This window comes from Falco cherrug, chromosome 3, assembly GCF_023634085.1.
Source record: "Falco cherrug isolate bFalChe1 chromosome 3, bFalChe1.pri, whole genome shotgun sequence".
Lineage (NCBI taxonomy): Eukaryota > Metazoa > Chordata > Aves > Falconiformes > Falconidae > Falco > Falco cherrug.
Genome location: NC_073699.1, coordinates 42,553,137 through 42,576,412, shown reverse-complemented (window position 1 = coordinate 42,576,412; position 23,276 = coordinate 42,553,137). Strand labels below are relative to the sequence as shown.

Below are 23,276 nucleotides of genomic sequence, written 5' to 3'. Positions count from 1 at the left end.
CATCAATCAGATCTGAATTATTTAAACCCTTTCACAAAAGTACTTTTTTGGTTAGGCTGAATGTGTCTAGGTTGAATGTGAGGTTTTCCAAAGTGACTTCATTTCCTAGTAGGAAACAAGTATGGGGCTTTGACGTATGTCCTGAGCCCAGCTGAGGCAGTGACACTGGGCAGCAGCTCTCTGCGGGCACGCCTGGCTGGCCGAGCCGGGGCCAGCAGCGAGGGCAGGGGCTGTGCACTGTGAGAGGTGCAGTGAGTGGGCAGCTACCACCCAGGGGAACTCCACCCCTGGAAAGGGAGAGGTCTCGGTCATTTCCTCCTTTTCAGAGGTGTCTTACTTTGTGAGCACTGGGAGTACCTTTGTGCTGACTTCTGGGGACACAGGCAGCAAAACTGCTAGCATGGGTACCATCCAGGGACTTGTAAACCTCAATAAAATTAAAAATGTAAACAGTGAAGTTACCCAGGCATCCCAGTAAATTGCTGGGACTGAGCTGGAGCTTATGAATCCCTAAACACCTATGTTGCAGGCCTGGTCAGGTATTTTGTCACTGCACTTCTCAGGCAGTGGTAAAGCAGGGCAGAGCCATCCTGACTGACTTTTTTCATCCAGGCTAAAGAACATACACAAGCCACTAAAGAGCTTCCATACCCATCTGTCCCTAGAAACAACACAGCTGCATCTGCCAGGGTACCATGCCAGTGTTAATCCTCCCTCCCAAAAACAGTTGGCTGCATTTTGGTGTCCGTATAACTTTGGCATAAGCAATTCACAACTCCCAGATAGCTGGAAGCCCACTGCATTATAAGATTGTTTTTCTTTTTACTTCTTTCCAGAGGAATTGGCAGGAAGACCTGCAAACCCTCCTGGGCCTAGTGGCAAAGGCTGAAAGGTTCAGTCTGCATGGATTCTCACTTGTGACCTGGAGCTAATGGAAAAAAATAACACTTAGTTTGGCAGACTGGGTACAGGTGTTTGACCTCCAAGTCTTTGTTTCTTCATTAGTTTTGCCTTAGAGAAACTGTCACAGCAAAGCAGGACAGGCATTCCCTCTTGCTCTACCCAAATGTGGCCCAGTGGAATGGAGATCTGGACTTCCCAGACCTTTTACAAAACCAACGAACACAGCCAGGTTGCCAAGCCCAAACTTTCAAACATCGGAAGCCAGGCTCCAAAACATCACAGGACTTGCTTAAAACCACAAGGTGTTTCTCAGATGTTTCCTCTGGGCACTGAAGCTTTATTACATTTTCAAGTGGAAACCAAGACAAACATACTAATTCTTAAAAAAACGTGAAAAAATTTCACGTGAGCACTAGATTTCAAAAGTTTAAGAAGAAAACCTAAAGTCACAAAGGCTTTCAACTCTCATAAAAACTCTGGAAATAACTTATTTTAATTTCAAAACCCTCTAAGGTATAAAAGGAACTTTTCTGATAAAGCAACACTGACTCATTCTAACACATTTTATCTTCATTCATACATGCTTTTGACTCAGACTAAAAGACTTGGATTGCAAAGCCTCATGTGTGTGTGTGTTCTTTTCTTTTTTTTTTTTTTTTTACCTTCACAGCTTTTTTTGGGAAATACCTCAATGAATACAATGGCAGCTACATCCCTCCAGGGTGGAGAGAGTGGGTTGGATTAGTGAAGAACTCTCGCTTCTATAATTACACCATTTCTCGCAATGGTAACAAAGAGAAGCATGGATTTGATTATGCAAAGGTATTTTCCAGATACATAAATGCTGCATCATTAATCCATATAAAAATAACTTTCAGATAATTAATTAATTAACCAACTACAACCACAAAATTGAGATGTCATTTTCTCTCCAGGGCATTGCAGATTGATTTCCACACGAGAATATTAAACATGCAACAGAAGAAAGCTTCCAAGGGCTCCTCAGTGGAGCCTGGTGATGCCTTCCTCCCTCCCTCTCTCTGCTAGAAATTGATAGTTTGTTGGCAGAAGCAAATTGTAAATAAAGTCTTTTCCCCAAAATAATTGTGCCCCTTGCACTACTGAACTTTAAAGTTGGCTAAGTGTTGTCAGTTATTACCCACATAAGAAACCTTAGTTAATGTTATTATCCTTATACAATGCACACCAAAAAAAGGCTGTGCACCTGTGGTGTCAGACTCTGGGTATGACTATGATAGTAGCTTAGTGCGAGAACATGGCCATTGGAAAATTTCAGAGCTTGTTTGTGAGCTTGACAGACTTTGGAAAGTATGCCAAGGTGACCTGCCCACTGCCATGAAGTTTCTCAGAAAGACTTAGGAGTGCAGATCGCAGACTTTCCAGCCTGCAGAAAGCAATCTAGAGTTTCCTCAGGCTGTACCTCACAGAAGATGATACAGATGTTGCAGCTGTGGTTTCTGACCCATGTAATGAGATTTTATTGGAAGCTCGTGATGCCTGTTTCTGATTTCCCCACTCACAGAAATTACATGATACTGATTATGTATTTATATAGAGTAAAAAAAAAAAAAAAATAAAGAATATTGGTTAGTTATACATTCCTTACATACCCTGCATATGTAGGAAGAATAAATAGGGAAATAGGAGAGGAGTGGATGCTCTGGGAGAGCAGTCATACAGGCATTTCACTTCAACAGGCCACAAACCCAGAAATTATCACAACCATGGTGCCTTGCACTCATTACCCAGCTTGGAAACCAAAAGGTCACTTGCTGTCTCTTCTGTATCCTTGCAGGGATAGGATTGTAGCAACCAGGGCTACCACGTGTTCTTCAAGTGTGCTACAGGAGAGGGGAAGTGGCAGGGCGGACAGGGAGTGGGCAAGGAGGAGGTCACAGCTGGTTGCTTTGTCCTAGCACTGACATGCGACACAGACCTTGTCCCTCAGGCTCTGCTTTTGCAGCTGTTCGGGGCCTCGAATACACAACATAAGATTAGTCATGCCTGGAAGTGCTTGAAATTACAAACATTGTCTCAGCACTTTCTCAATGAAGCTCGTGTTAGACCTCCAGGCCAACAGTGAATACTCCAAGGTGGCAGGTGGTTTAATTTAAGTTTTCATCTTTTTTTCTTAGTTCCATTTCCTCCCTTCCCCTTGTAGGCTTCCATTTGCCACCTTGGCTGTGGGTTAAGCCAGTTTATTAGTGAGTCACAACCTTAATCTCAGCAGCTGCACTGCTTAAAGTTGCACAATTAAATTAATAGAGCCTGCAGGAATTCAACTGCTCCCTCCATTCGCATTTGCAACTTCTTTGATAAAGATTTTTGCAATCTGTTGCAACTTTCTTCCACTTTGTACATATGCAAAAGTATACTCTGGACAAAGAGCATGCAAGAAATGTTTATGTAAACAGAAAACCAACATCAATGATTTGCTGTTAGGAGCCATTACTTTGTGAAAATGTTTTATCAGTGAAATTCAAGAAACATATGTCAGTATAGTCTGTCATTTTAAATGTTACTTAGCATTGTATTACAAAATCTGGTATTCATATTTACTTAATGCCTTCTGCTGTATCTGATTTGCAAAATACTGTCTCATTTTATGTGGCATTGCCTGCTTAAGAAAGTAATTACTGCTCAGTCTCCCCTATGCTCCCTCGAATCATACATCTCTTTGATGGTATGTTTTTACTTCCTGATCTGAGCCTTAATGAGGACTTGAAAATAGCATAATAACATGATAGTATGTGATCTAATTAATCATGCACTTTGTAACTTTTGCTTTGTGTTAATCTTATGTTCCAGGACTACTTCACAGACCTAATCACTAATGAGAGCATTAATTACTTCAGAATGTCTAAGAGGATATATCCCCATAGGCCTATAATGATGGTCATCAGCCACGCTGCGCCCCATGGCCCCGAGGATTCAGCACCACAATTCTCAGAGCTCTACCCCAATGCTTCACAGCACATGTAAGTCAAAATCACATGCTGCCAGACCCACTCATATCTGCTTCTTGTGAGGTATTTGTTTACAACGACACTGCAGGAACAGAGAATTCAAATATAAGAAACTCATAGTAAGCAGTATATGTTTGCTTGTTTCTTTTGCCATGCTTGCTCCTCTCGGGGAAGAGAGTGACAGCTCTGACCATTATTAAAGCAGAGAGAAGCTTTTTTCCTCCTGGGAAGTTGTGGGAGATTAAAAGGTCAGTATTTGGCTTTGTAAGGGCAGCTTCTTACAATACCCTGAAAATATGTAGACACAGGTCAGGATCTGTTGGAAGGATATTACTTCCTTCATTTTCTTCGAAGATATGCACATCCTGGGCTCTAACTGAACGCATTAGGAGCAAAAACACCCTTTTGTAGCTTTTGAGGGCACCAGGTTTGTTTATAGACTGGATACAGGCAGATTCCCAAAATAGCCTATTAGACTGCATATTTAAGTAACATGCTTAACCTTTTCTGTTCATTACACTATAACAAAAAAAAAAAACCCCAAACTCTTTATTTTGTTTCTAGAACTGAAACCAGCTCCAGGTAAAAATCTTGGGTAGTCCTGGATTCCACGTCTTGCTTTATACCTTGAATATTCTGAATCCTTGTCCCCATAGTGAGATGTTACAGAAGCTTTCCATTGTCCTTCTGTCTACCATGGGCATGTAGACTGCTCTTTCCATTTGTGCTTAAACAATGTCTTTGCACCTCTTTCCACACAGAAAAAAAACCCTTAATAAAATATTTTAACTGGATTGTACATTGATTTGGCTTCTGAAAATGAGGAGGAATCAGCTTCATCACACAGTGGGAAAGCTTCTTTGTCTACAAATTGCATTTTGGACACTTTGCAGCTCACACACAGGGATTATATTTTTTTGTAGTTACATTAACTACTTTAAAATTGCAAGGAGTAGCAGTTACTGCATAAACTGCATGCATAAACTGACCACTAGTTGGAGCCAGAAAGAGACCTGCTGTTCATAGCACATGGTTAAATATTTGTTAGTTTGTGGGGTTTTATCCTCTTATTTGCTCCTACTTTCTAGATATGCCACTTTTCCTGACCTTACATCTTACCTACGTTTTTCTTATCCTATGTTCTCAATGATCCCACATTCCTGAGTCTAGATTTTGCAAGTAATGCAAACCAGTCAACAAAGTTTCATAGTTATTTAGGTATTCAGGGTAATTTCTACCTGTACACAGAAGTGATGAGATTGAGATTTTGGTTTGTAAATATCCACTTCAATCAAGTAATCATCCTAAAGAATTATTATCAATTTTTAGAAAGCAGCAGGGAATGCTTGGGGGTGCGTTGGGGGGTGGAGGGGTGGTGTGGGTGGGGCAGGGGGACTATAACCAAGAGAGATTCCTTTTCTCTGTTTTTCCACTTTCTAAAAATCAGCAGTTTAGTTGAAGCATCCAGGTCATTGTGTCCCATTCTCTTTGCATCAGTCTGATCTCTTTTTGAACCGTGATAGCAGCTCCACCATGTTGTGATAACAAGTTCCACAGCATCACCCCATGTGTCACAAACAAAGGACTGCTTTTTCTTTCCTTCCAAACCTGGAGCTTGCCCATGCCACCAGTGTCCCCTGCTCCCCATCCTGTGAGGAATAATGAATAGTGACTACATCTAATTTAATGGACTCCTCCCATGTCCTCTTTCAGTCACCCCTTATCCTAGCAAGAGAGTTCTATCTATTTGTTCTCTCTCTGTTCAACAGATTGCTTCCCATTTAGTGGCACAGATTGCCTGGCCTCAGGCAAGCCATCCTGTCTGCTGGGGGACTATCCATCATACAGGAGGGTAGGATTCAAACTGTTTCCGCTTAGCTGTGGGGACCATGTCTGGAAGAAAAGCACTGAATCGTTGTATCTCACCCTGCCTCTCCCCAGGTCAAAGCAGCTCAATTTAGGCTCCATGCTCACCGTCTTTGGATAAAAGAGAGCTTGTAGCAACTTGCATTGGTTTATCATGCTCCTGACACTTTCTACGGCTTGGAGTTTACAGCCTACCTGTTTTCTAGCTTGTGCTGCTAGAACCAATGGTGTTGGTCTCCAAAATTTTACCTGCCTCTTCCTCTTAGATGGATTGCATGTTACTTGCAAAGATCAAGTAAAGATCCTAGTTATCTGTTTGCAGACTTAGTTCTATTTGAGTACGTGTGCAAATTAATTTTTATTTGCTTGGACTCCTGAGATCTAGATACCTTGCTCTGCTAGGCTACTTGTGAGATAGCCCAGAATATGAAACTCAGCTCTACTTCTTCTGGTGTTGTTGATTTCTTGGCAACCTTTTTGCGAAGAGTTTTTTCTCTAGTGACCTCGAGAGATCCTTGCTGGATTGTTTTGTGTTTCTTATTGCACTGACTGGCTGTATGTGTTATAGTTCAGTCTGCAGACTAAGAAATGAGACAAATTGAAAATGAACTGCCAATTTGGGTGGCTGAAGCCTCCAAATAACTGATTTCTCTAGCAAAATTATTAGCAATGTACTCTAAAAGATATAAGTTCAGTTCTCACAGAAATATTTGGTCCTCCCCGTGAAAACAGCGCAAGAACAATAAAATCCCTCCTGCCAAGGTTTGTGTAATTTGAACGTTTAACCCTTAGGTTTTCTTCCTTGGTGGTCAAACACCATTTGAATCTCTTTCTTTATGACCTTGGGTGGCAGCCATCTGACCTTGGATTTTGTTTTTAAAAATGTAGTTGCTATATCATGTTGCTGTAACACCTACCTCCAACAAAGAAGGGAAACCAGGTCAAAAGCTGCTTGCTGGCTTTACAAACTGAGATGGAAGGTTATACCTACAAACCAAGGATTAAGATAGCCTGACAACCACATGTGAGGGGAAGTTTTGCTTAAAAAGACAGTAGCTGAAACAGACCATTAAATTACATGATGTTTCTTTGCTGGTAAAGTGCCTGTCATTTGATTGAAATATTGCCTTTATAAATTTTTAACAAAACACAAACAAAAAGTTTGTTTAGAAGAACTTTTCCACTTGCACATATAAAGAGAGGAGTGGCTAAAGCAGGAAATACTCCAGTTCAGGGAGAGTTCTGCCCTCAAATATGGGTATCTGTTGGTCTCATTTTCCCACTTAACAATATGGAAAGAAGAAAGTTAAATGAATGCAGCAGCAAAGCCCATAAGATTTATGAAAAATCCATCAAAACCAAAAAGAAAACATACCATCATTACCTTACAGTCCTGTCCTCCTCAGTACAAGCAGCCTGATACACTGGCATGAAAAGTCTTACAAGGAGAAGAAAGGTAATGATGTGTACACTGTTTAATCATCAATTTTAAGTGATCCCTGTTAATTGTCATTAGTGCCTGTTAACATGAAACACAGGCTATATCATACTGGAAGCAGCAGATACTCTATTGTTTTTAAGCATCCTTTTTCCCTCCCACTCTCCCACCTCTCCTCTCCTTAAAATATGTCCTATTTCTGACACCTAAAAATGTTTCTGAAAGTTCATCCTGGCTGCTATCACCATAATGAGTGATATATTTTTTGAAAATAAATCATACTAATGCATGTGCTCTAGCTATGCCCAGAAGTTTTTTTTCTGTGGAAGAAAATGGGACTGGAGAAAATGTACTAGATTAAAGCAGCACATATATTTTTGTTGGGTAGTAGGGGTGCTAGACCTTCAGAAATGTTGTTGCTAAATATGAAGTTAGACACAAGAGATGGCTCTTTAGGTATCCCTGGCAGCTATTACAGGGCAATCTTGTTCCATCAGACAGCTGAGCAAGAAAGGTCTGACTCAAAGGATGCTCTAATGAAAGCCTGAATTCTCATCTATGCTCAGGGCCTCTGGCACTTTAACTTCCCTTTACCTTCCAGTGTGAACCAGCCTTAGGGGAACTGTGAATCAGACCTAAGCTGTTTATAAGCTGTGAAATAAACAAACATTAGAAGCAAAAATCTGCGGGAGGCAGGTTTACTGAAGTATGTAAAAAATGAAAATCTGAGACACTGCTGGCTGTGCTGAGTTAAAGATCTTTGGGCTGGCAGCAGGACTGACAGCCAGATTTTATGGCTACCTGGAAGCGATCCTATTGACAAGCTAAAGATCTTAGGAGTAGCAGTTAGAAACGGTATCTAGGAAGATCAGAAAGCTTCCCAAGCCAATGTGAGAAAAGTTAGATGATATGGAAAGGCAGAGCTTTGTATTTCCATTTAAAGATAGTATGAAATGTGCTGATCAAGCAGGTCTGGCAGTAGCAGTGTGTTTGCAGTAATGAAGCATGAAGAACAATGCTCTTGTACCTCTGGATCCCCAGAGCAGTCTTAACCGTGAATTTGGGGTGTGAGATGGCTGCATGCAGGGTGCCTTCTAGTCACTAAGGCTGAGTCTCAAACATCTGCCAGTTACAATGGTATTTCTTGTAATGTGGACGCTTACCCATTAGAGTGGGATCATACATTGCATCAGTAATAAATCTTGACATGTCAGTGTGCCTTGTCACTGCTGGCCTGAGACCTGCTTGGACTCCTGACTTGGAGATAAATAATCAAGATCATCACACACATTGTGAGTGTGACTTTGAACAAGACTAGAAGAAATACTGTGATATAGAAATGCGGTAAGATTCTAGTTACACAATTAACTTCTGCAGTAGCAACAAATAATTTTTTCTAAAATAAAAAAAATAAAAAGGTGTTTTATTTAATGGGTAACAGCTTTGTTTGGTTGGTTTTTTTCTTTTTTCCTGAAATATAGCAGTGGTGTTACACTTCAGGAATGAAAATTTCATACCCAAATATATAAATATCCCTGGGTTTAAAAGATTCCCCTTTTCAAAGGCATAAAAGTAGACCCAGAATGGTGAAATCCAACTTCACATCAATACTGATCACACCACTGATCATGGTTTTTTGACTTTTGCTTTTGCCCAGAATGCAGGCTTCCTGCTTTCCAAGAATGGTGTCTAAGGCTGAATGTCTACTTTCCCTGGAAACAAAGGATTTGCTTCCTTTGTATATTTACACTTCTTCTGAAGGAACATGACCACTTATGCAATGTCTGCTAATTATATTTCAAATAATAATTTAGGTGTTAATTTTGTACAGAAACTATTTATTTTTCACAATTTGTTTTACCATAGGTATTATTTTAAAATATTGTTGACTTTTATTTTTATGAAATGAAAATGTTCCTGGGGCATGTAAGTACTGTATTATTTTCACTAACTGGAGGACTCCCAATCCAAACAGAACACTAGCCAAACACTTTTGGGATAAAAACCCCTGAGAACTCTATGGAATTATCCAAACCCAACATTTTTAGGCAGTATTTTTGTGAACATAATTTTCTTCTGTTGAATAGAAACAGGACGGAATTAAGTGATGGTAAATAGAGGCAAACACAAATAGTATGAGCGATTGAACAAATGTTTGTAAACTTGTTTGTTTCTTTCCACGTTAACCCATCTGTAATGGACATGTATACATGTAGATAATTTTTTAGAAAACAAATGTTAACTTGAAGTTGTACTGAATTCTGGGAACTCTAAAAACATGCTGTACTCTGCTTTATTTCTTTTCCACACAGATACCACAACTGTGTAAACAGCATTAACCAAGCTGAATCTCCCATTGTTTTCTTAACCTGTAAAATACCTTTTTATAATAATGATTTGCAGAAAGGCTGTATTCCATTTGTTTCATTGAATATCACACAAAAAGCAGTTCAGTTACTAGTAGAAGACAGGGTAATTAATTTCTGAATGATCTGCCATTTGAAGACCTCATTTCAATAGGTCCTCAAGTACAAGCATCTGTTGTTTTGGGTTGGTGGGGTTTTTTATTTCTTGTCTAACTTGAAGTTATTGTGGTACCTTAGAAGCCAAATAAGATACATTCTCTGTTTTGAAGTTCAAATTTAAATATACAAATATAGTAAATATGTTGTCAGTAAGAGTAATTAAAATGTATGATAGGAAATTCTGATTTTTGATGTAACTGAAGGTTATTGAGGCCTTTTGGATTTAGGCCACAAAACTAAATGTTAATATAATTCCTTTCCTCTCAGATTAACTTTAAGTATCTATTTGAAATTATGATTACAGATAAATAAATGATAGATTTCATGGTGAATCTTTCTTTAAAGAGAAAAGTGCACTAGTGTTTATCTATATTTACTCCTTGCATAACCTATGGAACACTTTATTATGACCACTGTGGGCTTTCCTGTTGCAGTTTAACAAGTGGTGAATAGACAGTGAATGCAATTTCCATGATGTAGCATGAACAAAACAATGTACATTGATACAGAGACATTAAATGCTAACAGAACCCAAACGACAAATCATTATTTTCCTGAGCAGACTGTAATCTATGGCTAGAAAAGGCTAATACTAATTTACTTTTTCGAGTTTTGCAAATATGCACAGAAAATTGAATGTTTTCCTGCAAATTTATTCACATAGGTGAATGGTTACAAAATCTCAGGGTGAATTATTCCCATTCTGAGAAAGTGTTTATGAGAAAGTGCCTGACAGGGTTCAGCATTTGTTATTGTTAAATATCTGGGACTTTTTTGTTAGTTAAACTGGGATATCGATTTGAAGTTTTATGAACCTGACATCTTCTAGTGTCCTGCCCAGTGCCCAGAGCAGACCTGTCATGGAGTACCAAGTAGTCTCTGTGTAGTAAGTTCTGCAAAGTATCTGTTGGACAAACATAAGTGAGCAACTGAGCAATCTAGATTTGCCCAAGCTAGTATAGCCTACAAGAATGACAAATGCTGCACCTTTTTATTAGAATAATCATTTGCTGTCTCGATCCTTACCCTCTCCACCAATTTAATATTCAAGTGATATGTTGCTGGTCATTTTAGAACAGACCTACATGAAAGGAACACTTTTTTCTAACATGTAAAATGAACTCTCAGTCAGCCTGCAGGCACACATTCAGAAGCTTAAGTGCTTTACTATTTGCTGATCAACTAGCAAAAATTACCTTGAAATCAGTCTGCTCCTTACTACACTCTGGGGCAGCATCTGAGCTGTTTAGGGGCAGCCCAGCAAAGACCGACAGGCAGGTGAGCAGTAGCTCCTTGCCAGACTTAGATGCCATAGTAAACCTGAAAAACATGGGGTACCTGGCACTGTCTGCTGGTCATGGATCAAGAAATGTGCTCAAGACAAGGTAGCCTCCATGACTAAGAAGAGACAATAGAAGACATAATACGTATCTTCAACCTTATAGTCCCAGTTCTAAGAAGAATCAAAGAAATATAGATGTAAGTTTTACTTTAGAGGAGTACTTGTCAATACAGAGCAGAGCTGTTCCCAAAAATGGAATAATAGAAATGGTGACAGACTGTGCCGTGATGACTTTCAAGGGCTTGTAACAGCTGAACATTTATTTAGGTGATATCTCCAACGGCTTCAAGAAAAAAATGCTCTCATAAACGGTTATCACTGACAGGGAAGAGGTCTATCTACTTGGAAAGACATTCAGAATCAGCAATATTCTTCTCTAGAATTCACTTCTGTTTGTTTTACACAAAAAAAAGGTAGACAGATCTGAGGGCAATGTCAAATTTTGTGCCTGGCAAGCAGTGCCGTTCTGGTGGATTTCTGCAAGGCACAAGAAACGGATATGCAGGGAACACTGACGAGCTATAGGGTTTTTCAATTTCTTTCTGTCTCTTCCATAGTACTTTTTCTCCTGAACTTTTGACCCCTGTTTCACATTTCTCCTTCAGCCACTGGCACTGGACATTTCACAGAAGGTTCTGTTCCTTGAGTTTTCTGGGAGGAAAATTCTGCTCACTCTGCCTACTGCATGTCTCACCCAGAAAATTCAAAATGCATTTGGAAAGTGTCTGTGAAAGCTTTTAACCACCCTGCTAAAACCTTGAGTGCTGCTTTTAAAGACTATCCATTATGTGGAGGAGGCTTCTCACAGTGGCCTGGGAACATAAGACCTGAGTCTGCTTCAGCAGCTGGCTCTCCTTCCTGGCACAGCGGCAGGCTGTCACAGCACTGCCGGCTGAGCGCAGCTCACAGCCACCTCATCCCTCCGTGGCAGGGGCACTCAAGAATCCACTAAGAAAAAAGCAGAGTTTTGCTGGAAAATGCTGATTAATGAAAACAGAGCTTTTTAATGGGAAAACATCTCATATGACAAACCTTCACAGAAACAGAGGAATGTTTTGCACTGCAAGTACCCCTTTTTGTCAATGTATCTGATACCTGATAGGCGACCAAAACTCTTGACTTGCTTCTTCAGCACCTAGGGCTCTGTTGGTCCATTTTCTAGGGCTGCTCACCAGCCGACAACCTAAAGGGCTGTGCTCCTGGGCTCAATTTCGTCAGTTCCATGGTAGCATAAACATTCTTTTTAAAAATCAGACTTCAGCCATGGGATATGTAAAAAATTTTGACTTTTCAACCTGAAAGAAAAGAATTTCTAACAGAAAAGAAATTCTAGTTTATGTTTGTCTTTGTTTAGTAGGGAGCTAAGCTTCCCATACTTCCTAATCTAAATCAAAGGTTCACAAATCCTGTGATACCACTGTCTCCCTTCTGTTTTCCCTTGAGGTTAATGGTTAAGTAGGTTAGTCAAAACTAGCTGTATATACTAGAGACATATGTACTTCTCAAATTCTACCTCTGTTTTCAAAAATGGTCTCCAGTTAAAATGTGGTCTCCATTAATTTGTTGCAGCTGACTATCAGTCTATTACATTGTCCATTTGGATGATTTTCATCCTTAGAATATATAGCTATAGCTTATACGTATGATAGCTGATATACTAAAATCAACAGCTTCAGTAAAATCAACGGTGTCCACCATTCTGTCATACATGACATGCCACCATGCCAAGAAAAATGAAAGTTAAATAAAGGGCTGGTCAAGATGTGACACTAAGTTATCAGTATACAATTTTCTGATATTGTTCAGTGCTACCTCTTGCAAAAGGACAACTACACATAAATATTTCTGTGGGGAAAATGTACCTTTGGGTAATGCACATATTAAAATTATCAGTACATAAACAGTAAATCAATGTTGAATTGTGTTTTTGTTATAAACTGAAAACAGAACCACAGGAATCAAATTAATTCAATTACACAACAGCATTTTTTCATTTTCTATTTACATTTCTTTTTTAAAGGTAATGATGAAATACATATATCATGTACTGAAATTTGTTAGAAACAGGGGAAAAATAAAACCCAAAGAACTTCATCAGAGCAGCAAAGCCTAGATTCTGCTTTGTGTTAGAGAAGGAAACTGCTCATACATAGGTGAAACCATTACTGGACATGGATTTTGCCTGGTTTCTCTTCACTTCTTAGTTGTCATGTATGCTAGGTATAAAAACAGGCTTGATGGAGAGCTTTTGTACCACGCCTATCTGTACAGCAAATTTACTTGTCATATTTTTTGCAGTACGTTTTCTTCAGAGGTGATATATTTGTGAACTTATTCTTGTTTCTTATATGATATCCTTCAAAAATTCACTGGTTGTGGATAGAACACCTCTCACAATCTTTCCTTTGATGTTTGTGCAAACTCCGAAAGCATCATTCTTTGCTTTGTTAAGACTCTGTGCCATACTTCTTAGTACTAGTATCAATAGCAGTATTAGTTCAATATTGTTGCCATGTTGTGCTGGTAACGTCTATTCTTTGCATTCACATTGAAAAAATAACACCTCAACAGTATTTAGTGTATAAATAAATGTTATTTTAGTATTGGTGGAATTTGCACCTTATCACTCCACTGAGCGTCACAGGGACATAGCTCAGGTGAGGGCCAAGGGCAAGAGGTGGAGGCTGAACGTCGGTCTGGAGTCAACGGCACTGGCTGCAGCACTTTCTCAGCTGTCTCCTTCAAGGCCACAATGTGACCTCCTACCAGAATTGACCCTGTACCAGCCCCATGGGGATTGCTCTCAGGGTCCTGGCAGTGCCTGCATTCACTTTTGGTGATCGGGAAGGGAAAAAAAGTCAGTGCTTTTGCTCTTTGGGGCATCTTGAAAACTGCTGACACTGATGCTGCTGTTCTTAGTACTGACTGCTAAATTTATTTATCCCACAGGAAAATATCTTTCTTGTGAGTTTCATTTAACTTGTGTTAATATAAAGATGATTTCCCCACTGGAAGCATCAGTGCAATTTACCTTAATACTAAGGGGAAGTAGTCATCTTTGATCTCTGACTTGCTTCTTTTTTCTGTTTATTTTTATGGATGCACCATACAGGTGTTGTAATGGTTACACATTCATTTGAGAAATACATTTCAGCATATATTAACATGGATCTGGTAGTGGTCTTTGACCCTGAAAGAAAGCTCAGAATGTAAGTGGTTAAAAAATATTGAGGAAGTGATATATGAACCAGTGAAGCTTGTAAGCCACTAAAATTATGTTTGTTGATATTTGACATTGGAAATACCAGATCCTACACTGAATTTGTGCTTTAACTGTTTGTTGGCTATTCCTGTGTTAGAGGAGTTCCCACCTTCCTCTGATGCCTGTGATGCTGCACAACTTTTCAGATTCTTTCTTTTTCTCCCAGCACTCCCAGCTATAACTACGCCCCAAACATGGATAAGCACTGGATCATGCAGTACACAGGGCCCATGCTGCCTATCCACATGGAGTTTACAAATGTCTTGCAGCGCAAAAGACTTCAGACCCTGATGTCAGTTGATGACTCTATGGAAAGAGTGAGTTCAAGATACTACTGTGAATACAATCTTATTAGTTGGTAACAAATTGAAATTAATTCCTTCTTTATCTTTACCAGCCACAGCCTGGGGAAAGCCCTAGGGCTACAAAGAATTACTCCACATATCCCCAGTAGAAATTAAGTCTGATTCTCTGCAACATAGTGCCAAGCTCCTTGCTTGCTTCTTTTCATTGCTGGGTGAATAAACCGACAATTTTTTTAAAAGGGAAAAGTCACTGGGGCTGATATAAAGCCTGGTATTAACAGAAGATGCATCACCTGCGGGTTCACATGGATAGACACAGGTGCGCACATGACAACATCTATTTATTTCTCACACTGCCTTCACAGTTTGTCCTTCAGCTGAAATCTGGGAATTGGCAAATCACAGCAACTCAGGTGTCAGTCTGCTAGTGTTTGTAGAAGTTAAGCAATGCAGTGTACAGCTAATTATAGGTAACATGATACACGAACTATTAGGTGTACTTTGCATGACTTTTTGTTCCAAAATCAAGCACCATGACCAAAGATCTTCCCCCAGAGAGACTTCCTTAAACTTTAATAAAAATTTACAGCCTTTTCCCAAGCCCAGATCTGTAAGGAATGAGAAAGTTGTAGACTAACACAGTAAATCAAATCTGAGTACCATTTGCCTTAAAGCTTTTTTCCCAAGCTGTGTTTGAGTACACAATGACTTTTGAACACACTAATGTAGCTACACCAGTATTAACATATTCTGCTATTCTAATTTTCTGGACCTGTTTAATTTTACCCGCTGTCTAATGTGAAATTGAACTTGTAAGTTCATTTTTTTAGCAGCACATTAAATATGAGTTGTAAAAAAGTCCATCCCCAGAATGTCTGTTTCAACAACCTCATCGATGTCATGTTTGGTTCTGTGAATTTAAGGGAGTAAAACGTTGGTTATACATGATTATGCACAAAACATGTTTTGCTACATTTAATTCAGAGGTTTTCCTATGCTGTGTTGCAGTTATACCAAATGCTTGCAGAGATGGGAGAACTGGAGAATACCTACATTATTTACACTGCTGACCATGGTTACCATATCGGGCAGTTCGGACTGGTCAAGGGGAAGTCAATGCCATATGACTTTGATATTCGAGTTCCTTTCTTTATTCGTGGTCCAAGTGTAGAGCCGGGATCAGTGTACGTTCTCTTATGTCTCTAGCACAGCTGTTGAACCTAATGTAAAATGTTTCTAAGAGCATGCAGTTATCACTCTGTCTAGTTTCATTTCATAAAGGATGCCCTGTTATTACAGAGCAATGAGTCTTTATAAAGAGGCATGTCTTCATTTTGCTTATTATCAGTTGGTTATAATGCAGATGAGAAAATTGTATAATGCATAGTCCTGTAGGGTTAAGCTTTGGGTTTTGCTTTTAAAAAGCAGGTGCTCATCTTTACTACTCACCTTCTGGTTTAGCAGAATGGATGGTGCTACGCCATCATTGTCAACTCTGTAAGAATAACATGGCTACTGCATCTCCTTGTTTTATTGTGCATAGCTTTTTCTTTGTGATGACAGTTTGCAGTACTGCTCTGTCATTCTAAGTTGTAGACTTCAAAGGAGATTTTCTAAACTTAGCACTTCTGTAGAGCTTTCCATCTTCAAAGCCCTGATAAGCATTAATTACCACCCTATTTCCAAGAGAATGTGAAGACTTACATATCGAACACGTGACACTTATGACCTTTTCTGTTGATTTGCAGAGTCCCTCAGATAGTTCTGAATATTGATCTTGCTCCAACAATTCTGGATATCGCAGGACTTGACACACCTCCAGATATGGATGGCAAATCTGTCCTAAAGCTTCTGGACTTGGAGAGACCAGGAAACAGGTGGGTCCCAGCAATTACATTTTTTAGCCAGTTCAGAAGCAAACACCTAAGGTACAAACACCAACAAATGAGTGGAAAAAGAGGTTCTGTGAAAATGAGCTGTGTCATGGCAACAACCATAGTTTTCACACTTGAAGCGTCTCTTAAACAGCACATCTGTGAAATTGCAGATATATACAAGTGGAGAGGTGTTTTTCCAAAAATATATTGTTAACACTAGCAATGCTATACATAGGTGCCAGCAGTAAATATTACTATTTTGCTTTCAGGTTTCGAACAAACAAGAAGATCAAAATTTGGCGCGACACATTTCTGGTGGAAAGAGGGTAATTATTAGGGGTGAGAGTTTTGGGGGAGCCTGCCTGCTGGGAACATTCTCTTGTATATGCTTTCCTTTCTGCTCCATCCTCTTCCTTTTTATGGTCAGCAAAGTAGTAAATTTTGCAAGCAAACTTACAGGCCTGACTTATTTCTTAGTTTCCTACCACCGGCTTTGCAAGCTGCTGTGCTCCCAAATCCCTGCCTCTCAAGAAACTTGAAAGCATGCTTTTCTTGTGACTCTTCTAGCCTGTACCTCCTCTTTCTCCAGCATTGTTCTTGTGCCCATTTATGTCATCATCTGACTCATTTTCTTACCAAATCTGTTTCAAATCCAGCCATTCAGAATCCTCTTATCAACTGATTTTGTATTTGCCATCATGTATCAGAAGCATTCTTCATTTTTGTTCTAGCTGAGAAAAGACTTATGTGTAAATTAGGTTTATGACTATAACTGGTCCTCTTTTCACTGGCACCTCTTTACACCCTCTCACATTGCCAATTACTGCTATGAAAATTTTCTCTGGGTAAAAATTTTACAGCAATTTCCTCATGGCATTTTATGGCTTTACAGATTATGGAAATCTTGTGTGATGTAGTACAAAACAGTGCATATAAGACACATTGTAATATGTAAGATATAGGCAAGCTAGTCCGGAATGGGTATGGAAGCCCTGTATAATGTCTTCACCTGGGCTTTTCAGCCAAGCAAGTACTGCTTCAGCGTGTTTTGCTTTGTGAAAAACCTACATTTATGTATGAATGATGCTGAACAATGTCAGTTAGACATATTTAAGCAGCTCTTATTTCTCTTTGGATAATTTCCAGCAAATCACCTGAGTCTTTTTTTTACTACATGACCTACACTGAAGGTCAGTAACAGAAATGTGGGGAACATTTTCCTTGAGTAGACATTAAATCTTCAAGGAGCCTTGCTTTTCCAATTAAATTCACCATTTCCAGAGTTTTGAAGAATGTATCTAAAATATTCAACTTTACTTTTTTTAAAGCAAATTTCTACGCAAGAAGGAGGAACCCAACAAAAACACTCAGCAGTCTAATCAACTACCGAAATATGAGAGAGTAAAAGAATTATGCCAACAAGCAAGATACCAGACAGCCTGTGAACAACCAGGACAGGTAAGCCACTAGCGATGGCAGTCTTCTAGGTGCCACAGGGAAATACATATTTTTCACTAAGGGTCAAAAGAATTTGAAGAATATGGCATTTGGAAGATAGCTAAAAGACTGCTGTTCTGAAAACTTCAGAGCAAAGAAAACCAGACACAAATTGCCCCAAGCAATGGCCCAATTTAAGGCACTGGAGGGATGGTCCTTAGTATGCTGTCTTAGTACAGGGCTAATGGTAAAAATCCTGTGCTCAAATACAACATGAGAGGACTGCGGTTTCTTAGATTCAGTGTGTTGCTAAATATGCAAGCTGTTTCAAGGATAATTATGAATAAGGGAAATAACCTTTCTGAGCAGTGAAAACTTGTACTCACTGGGCTAATTCAGAATTACTGAAGCAAACTGGTTAGTCCTACGATTACATATCATTTAATTTACTGGAATGAACCACTGAATAGCACACTTGGTGATCATCATGCTTTATTATTTATTGAAACAGCTTTAATAGAAGGGTCCCCTTGCTCAGAAACACTTGCTGTTTAAGGTCGCTATAAGGATTCAGACAGTAATACCAGTACCCAAGCATTACTTTCCCTTCTCATAGCCTTCATGACTTCAGTGCAACACCCAACTCTAATACAAAGGTCTAATCGTCTACCCATAAAACCAGAAGTTACTGCACCCCTGACTAGTATGCTTACACCTGCAGCTCTGCAGTGTGTATACAGGAAGGTAGCTTAATTAAGAAAAAATGAGTCTGACTGCAATTTCTCTCCAATCCATTCTGAATTAATGCTACACCTATGGTAACATATGAAAATGGATTTACTGGGGAGATGTGTTAGGGAGCTCTGTGCCTTCCTATTGACACCACCTCCAACCAGGCAAATGCTGGGGGGCCCAGGCAGCGGCTCGTGCCTGCCCTGCTGTCCTCCCCCTCCATCCGCATCCCACACACACCTCCCTGGAGAAGTGTGAGGTGATTTCTCCCAGGCAGGCGCTTGCGCCTTTCCCTCAGATGTTTGCTCAGACCACTGCAGCCAGCCGTAGACCTGGCACTGAAATATCAGTAAACTGTTTTGAACAGGGGCATAAAGCCTTCACTGTGCTCTGCTTCCATCTGCAACCACCCATGGTGCATCACCCAGAGCAGGTAGAGCTCTGCACAGCAAACTGGAGGGCGCTGGGGAGAGCTCGCTCACTTAGAGAAATGCTCCATCCCTACCTTTCCCCTTGTCATTCATTATAGCATAGTGTTACAGTAAATCTCAGTTAATCCCAGATTGGACTGGAATATGTTTTGGCTGGCACATCCTCGGTCAGGTCCTTTGCCACAGCTCTCACCTCACACATGCTCCTTAAATGCGGCCACCTTTGAAGGGATATACACAATATCGCAATCTCACCCAAGGGCAAAGTTTTCAGGAGTTCAAACACTGCCATTGTAAACAGAGATTAAATTTGAAAAACTGAACATTTTTGCAAAAATTAAAGGAGCTCAATGGAGTCATTTAGACTGTTAGACGCTAAAATGTTTAGGTTTAAAATACCAAAATATTTTCTTTGCAATTATTTCTTATATTTATTACCTCTTATGCCAAAATCCAGGTTTGGAATAGCTTTGCTTTTCCACATGTGAATAGAAAAGATTAAGCATCCTGACCAGATATCACACCTGAAGCAGCAGGGAACAGTGCTCACAGTCCTGTTCCCAGCCCACTGTGGTAGACTTGTCCTTCCATCCCATATTGGTGAATCCAGCTTGATCAAAATGCGAAGGAAGAAGGCCTCGAGCCAGCAAGGAGCTTACAAGAGCAATGGTGTTTGGTAGCAGCTCTCACACCTACAAACTCCCATTGAGGTCCTTTAAATGAAGAAGATAATGCTGGCTCCACAGAGCCTAATAGTCTTCCCTCATGGCTGAATGAAGGACAGGGCCGAACTGGCCTTTCCAAGACCCATTTTCAGACCTAACCATTGGTGTATATAAATTATTTTCTTAAACAAAGAGACCGAAGTTGTCTCTGATACTTCTAACATCCTGAAGGCTTCCTGCAGGGATACTGAAGTTAAACATTCCTACAAAAACCTCCTGTCAGACAGAGCATTATGAGGGGTGGTAACACATCCTCTGGGCTCATTCAGACCGTGATACGCAGACCCACCTCTCCCACCCCATTTGCTCCCATGCCAGCCCTGAAAAGCAAGGGCAGTTTCTCTCTCAGGGACAGACTACATGAAGTACCCACAAGGAAGTCAATATAGAATAGGAAGGGTATGAATTTAATGAGTGTCACTGGAATAACAGGAACATCAGTGAAGCATTGCAGTGTGAGATAAGTGTCCACGGGATTTTTTCCACCTAGAAAAATTCTTAAAGAAAAATAGCAGTTAATAGGTCAAATAATTTTACTTTAGCCCAGATGGTTTCCAATGTGCAATATGAAGCATCATGGTTTAATATGAGGTTCCTCCAGAAGTTTTCCCTGAGTCATTTTGTACCTCTTTGAAAAGAGAAAGAGGAAATATTGTTATGTGGGTGTCAACTTCATTCTGTCTTTTGAGGTTAGTGTATTTCATTTCAGTTACTTAGGTGCATATATAGAAAAATATATTCATTTTAATTACAATGTTTTATAATACTTCCTACACTTACTCTGATCAGTTGCAGTTAAAATCACTTAAATTAAAATCATCTTCACAGAATGACTGATTGCTGACAGATTTTTAAATAATGAAATTACTGGTCTGTGGGAAGTTGCTGCTAAATGTCTGTCTGGAACTAAGAATAAGCATTTGGGGAATTAATGAGCCAATGTACTGTCTAGTACATTTAGAGTTTGTTCTTCATTTAATTTACTTTAGTCGAGATCTAGTTCATTTGCAATGGAGAATACAACTGGAAGTTGAAAAGAAGAAAATTTGTTTTTACTGTATCAAAATGAGGTGTGATCCTGAGACCTGCTAGCTCTAAAATCTCCAAGGATGTGGTACTCAGGAAAATAACTGCTTTAGCTTATTTTCTATTTAACAAGTCACCTCTAAATAAAACAAAATAATAAAAAAGAAAAAAAAAAGATAAAAGAACCTGGCATGGTAAAGACACTTTTTTTTAATTAAAAGTTTCCAAATTTCATTTTTTTCCTTGTCCAATGTCTATCTGAAAGTAGGTAAACTTAGGAAATGGGAAGAAAAGAAAGTATTAAACATCTGTATAATTGCTATAATTATTCCATATTTTTTTAAGTTCTGAATGGCTGTTTGCGAAAAGGAGATAGGAAATTTAGATTATAGATTAGATTTAGCTGTAAATCAGCAAGGCCTTGGGTTAGAAAAAGAATAGTTTCATTAAGAAAAAATAGTTATAAAATGCATATGCAAAATCGAGTTAAACTACTTTCACTGTCATTTTACTTTTATTTGAAATTTTTTAGCACCATTGACAGGTTGATTCACTTTCATTGTAGAGCACCCTCCCCTTGCTGTTTTTTTATAACCCCTTTAGGGTAGGACAGTTTCCAAAAGTCCACTCACCTCCTTGAGAGCATACCAGAAATGAAATGTGCACAACTGTATGGCTATGTTCACTTTTGAGTTACGTTCAGGCATTCATTAACTTGGGTCGGCAGTGAGCCCTTGCGGAGGAGAGGACCGCGCCTGCTGCGCTGCATTAGCAAGAGCACAGCTAACAGGTCACGGGAAGTGAGTACTCGCCTCTCCTTGGTGCTAGTGGGTTGCAGCTGGAGTGCTGCAGTCAGGTTGGGACTTCAGAGGGGCTTTGGTAAGCTGGAGCAAGTCCAGTGGAGGACCCCAGAGATGGTAAGGAAGTACTGCGGAGGGCCAGTTTTGTTTAGCCAGGAGAACAGAAGACAAAGGGAGAATCTAATTGCTTCCTTCAATGGATTAATGGCTAATTAGAGAGAAGACAGACCCAGGCACTTCTTGGAGGTGCACAGCAAAATGGCTATCAGCAACAGACAAGCTGCAGCAAGGGGAAGTCTGACTAGATGTGTGGAAAAAGATGTTGCCATAAGTGTGATTAAGCACTGGATCCCAACGAGTATGTGGAAGTCTATCCAGGGATACTTTCAAAACCTAATAATGTTGTTCCTGCTTTGAGGGGGAGGCTGGACTAAATGACCTCCAGATGTTCCTTCCAGCAATTGCACATGCTCTTAATTTTTTGCTTGCTTAATACCTGGACTTCAGGATTTCATGTTTTCTTCTTCCTCCTCAGCATCCTAGTGTGGGAAGTTCTGTTAATTTTGTCCTTCTTGTGAGTTATGGATCACCTGCCCACTTTGTATTTGGATACAGTCTAGATTTCAGCTCCTGCCCTGACCCAGCTGTTGATCTGTGGTCACCCATGGCACAGCTAGTCCCATCACACACAGGCCAGGCTTTCCCCCTGCAAAGGGAGCAGCAGTGGGGTGGGCTCTTTGCTCAGCTTTGGACCTTGGAGTGGGGTAGAAGTTTCCTTTGTGGTCCCTCCATATCACAGAGTGCGCTCAAGAAATTATGGTGGGAATGGGAGGTTTCCTTCATAGTTTATATGCCAAATTTGTCACCAGTTTATGTGGTGTAACTTAGTGAGGTCACCTGATTGAGCCCAGTTGGTTTAGTAGTGACTGTTGATGGGTTTTAGCACTTACAAGATTTGCAGGATTTTTATTTTATTGATACATATTCCCCTCTCAGCTTTACTGTAACAAAGACACAGTACAAAAATATCTTTTCATCTGCAACATTGCTACCCCTGCTGTTGTTTTAAAGTGGGAAACGACTGGTGTGAACTTTTAACTAAAACTTTGTTTATTTTCCAATAGAGCAGAAATAATAGCATGTGAACAAATGTTTCTCTGGATTAATATAACCTTATCATGACACAAATCTCCTCTCAGATTTCCACTGAAATAACCTGAGATGAGAATATATGTTAGTTCAGGAGGTTTAGAGGCAAGCTGCTCTTAAATCCTCTGGCAGGTTATTTTTGTTGAACTCACTCCATCTTCTCACCCGTGAAATTCTTCTGGACACTTAGGAAATATCAAATAAAAGCATGTTAAATGTGTTTTCATTTATACTTTTTCTTTCTCTCTTCTCTTACCTATACGTGTAATTAATGAGTTGATTTAATTCATAAGTATTTATTCTTTTTCTCTCCACCAGTCTGAGTCATAGGAGTTCTCCTGAGGCATAATTTTGACTTCTGGGACTTAACACTCTTTCCCAGATAGCAGTTACCTTTTGAGGTTTTGTGACTGATAGGCCAGGTGTCTCCAGTGTACTGTTCTATCCATTATTTATAAGCAGTATCAAATC

General features: G+C 39.7%; 1 protein-coding gene across 5 annotated transcripts in view; it reads left to right on the top strand.

Annotated features, from left to right (window-relative positions):
* SULF1 (sulfatase 1) overlaps window positions 1-23,276 on the top strand; it is a 127,967-nt gene that overhangs the window by 77,113 nt on the left and 27,578 nt on the right. For all 5 annotated transcript variants that reach the window (XM_055705312.1, XM_055705313.1, XM_055705311.1 and 2 more), the window contains 7 exons: window positions 1,574-1,725; window positions 3,733-3,902; window positions 14,490-14,640; window positions 15,637-15,812; window positions 16,377-16,505; window positions 16,775-16,831; window positions 17,834-17,963. In XM_055705312.1, coding sequence (XP_055561287.1) covers window positions 1,574-1,725; window positions 3,733-3,902; window positions 14,490-14,640; window positions 15,637-15,812; window positions 16,377-16,505; window positions 16,775-16,831; window positions 17,834-17,963 — 965 coding nt within the window. The remainder of the gene's footprint in view (window positions 1-1,573; window positions 1,726-3,732; window positions 3,903-14,489; window positions 14,641-15,636; window positions 15,813-16,376; window positions 16,506-16,774; window positions 16,832-17,833; window positions 17,964-23,276) is intronic.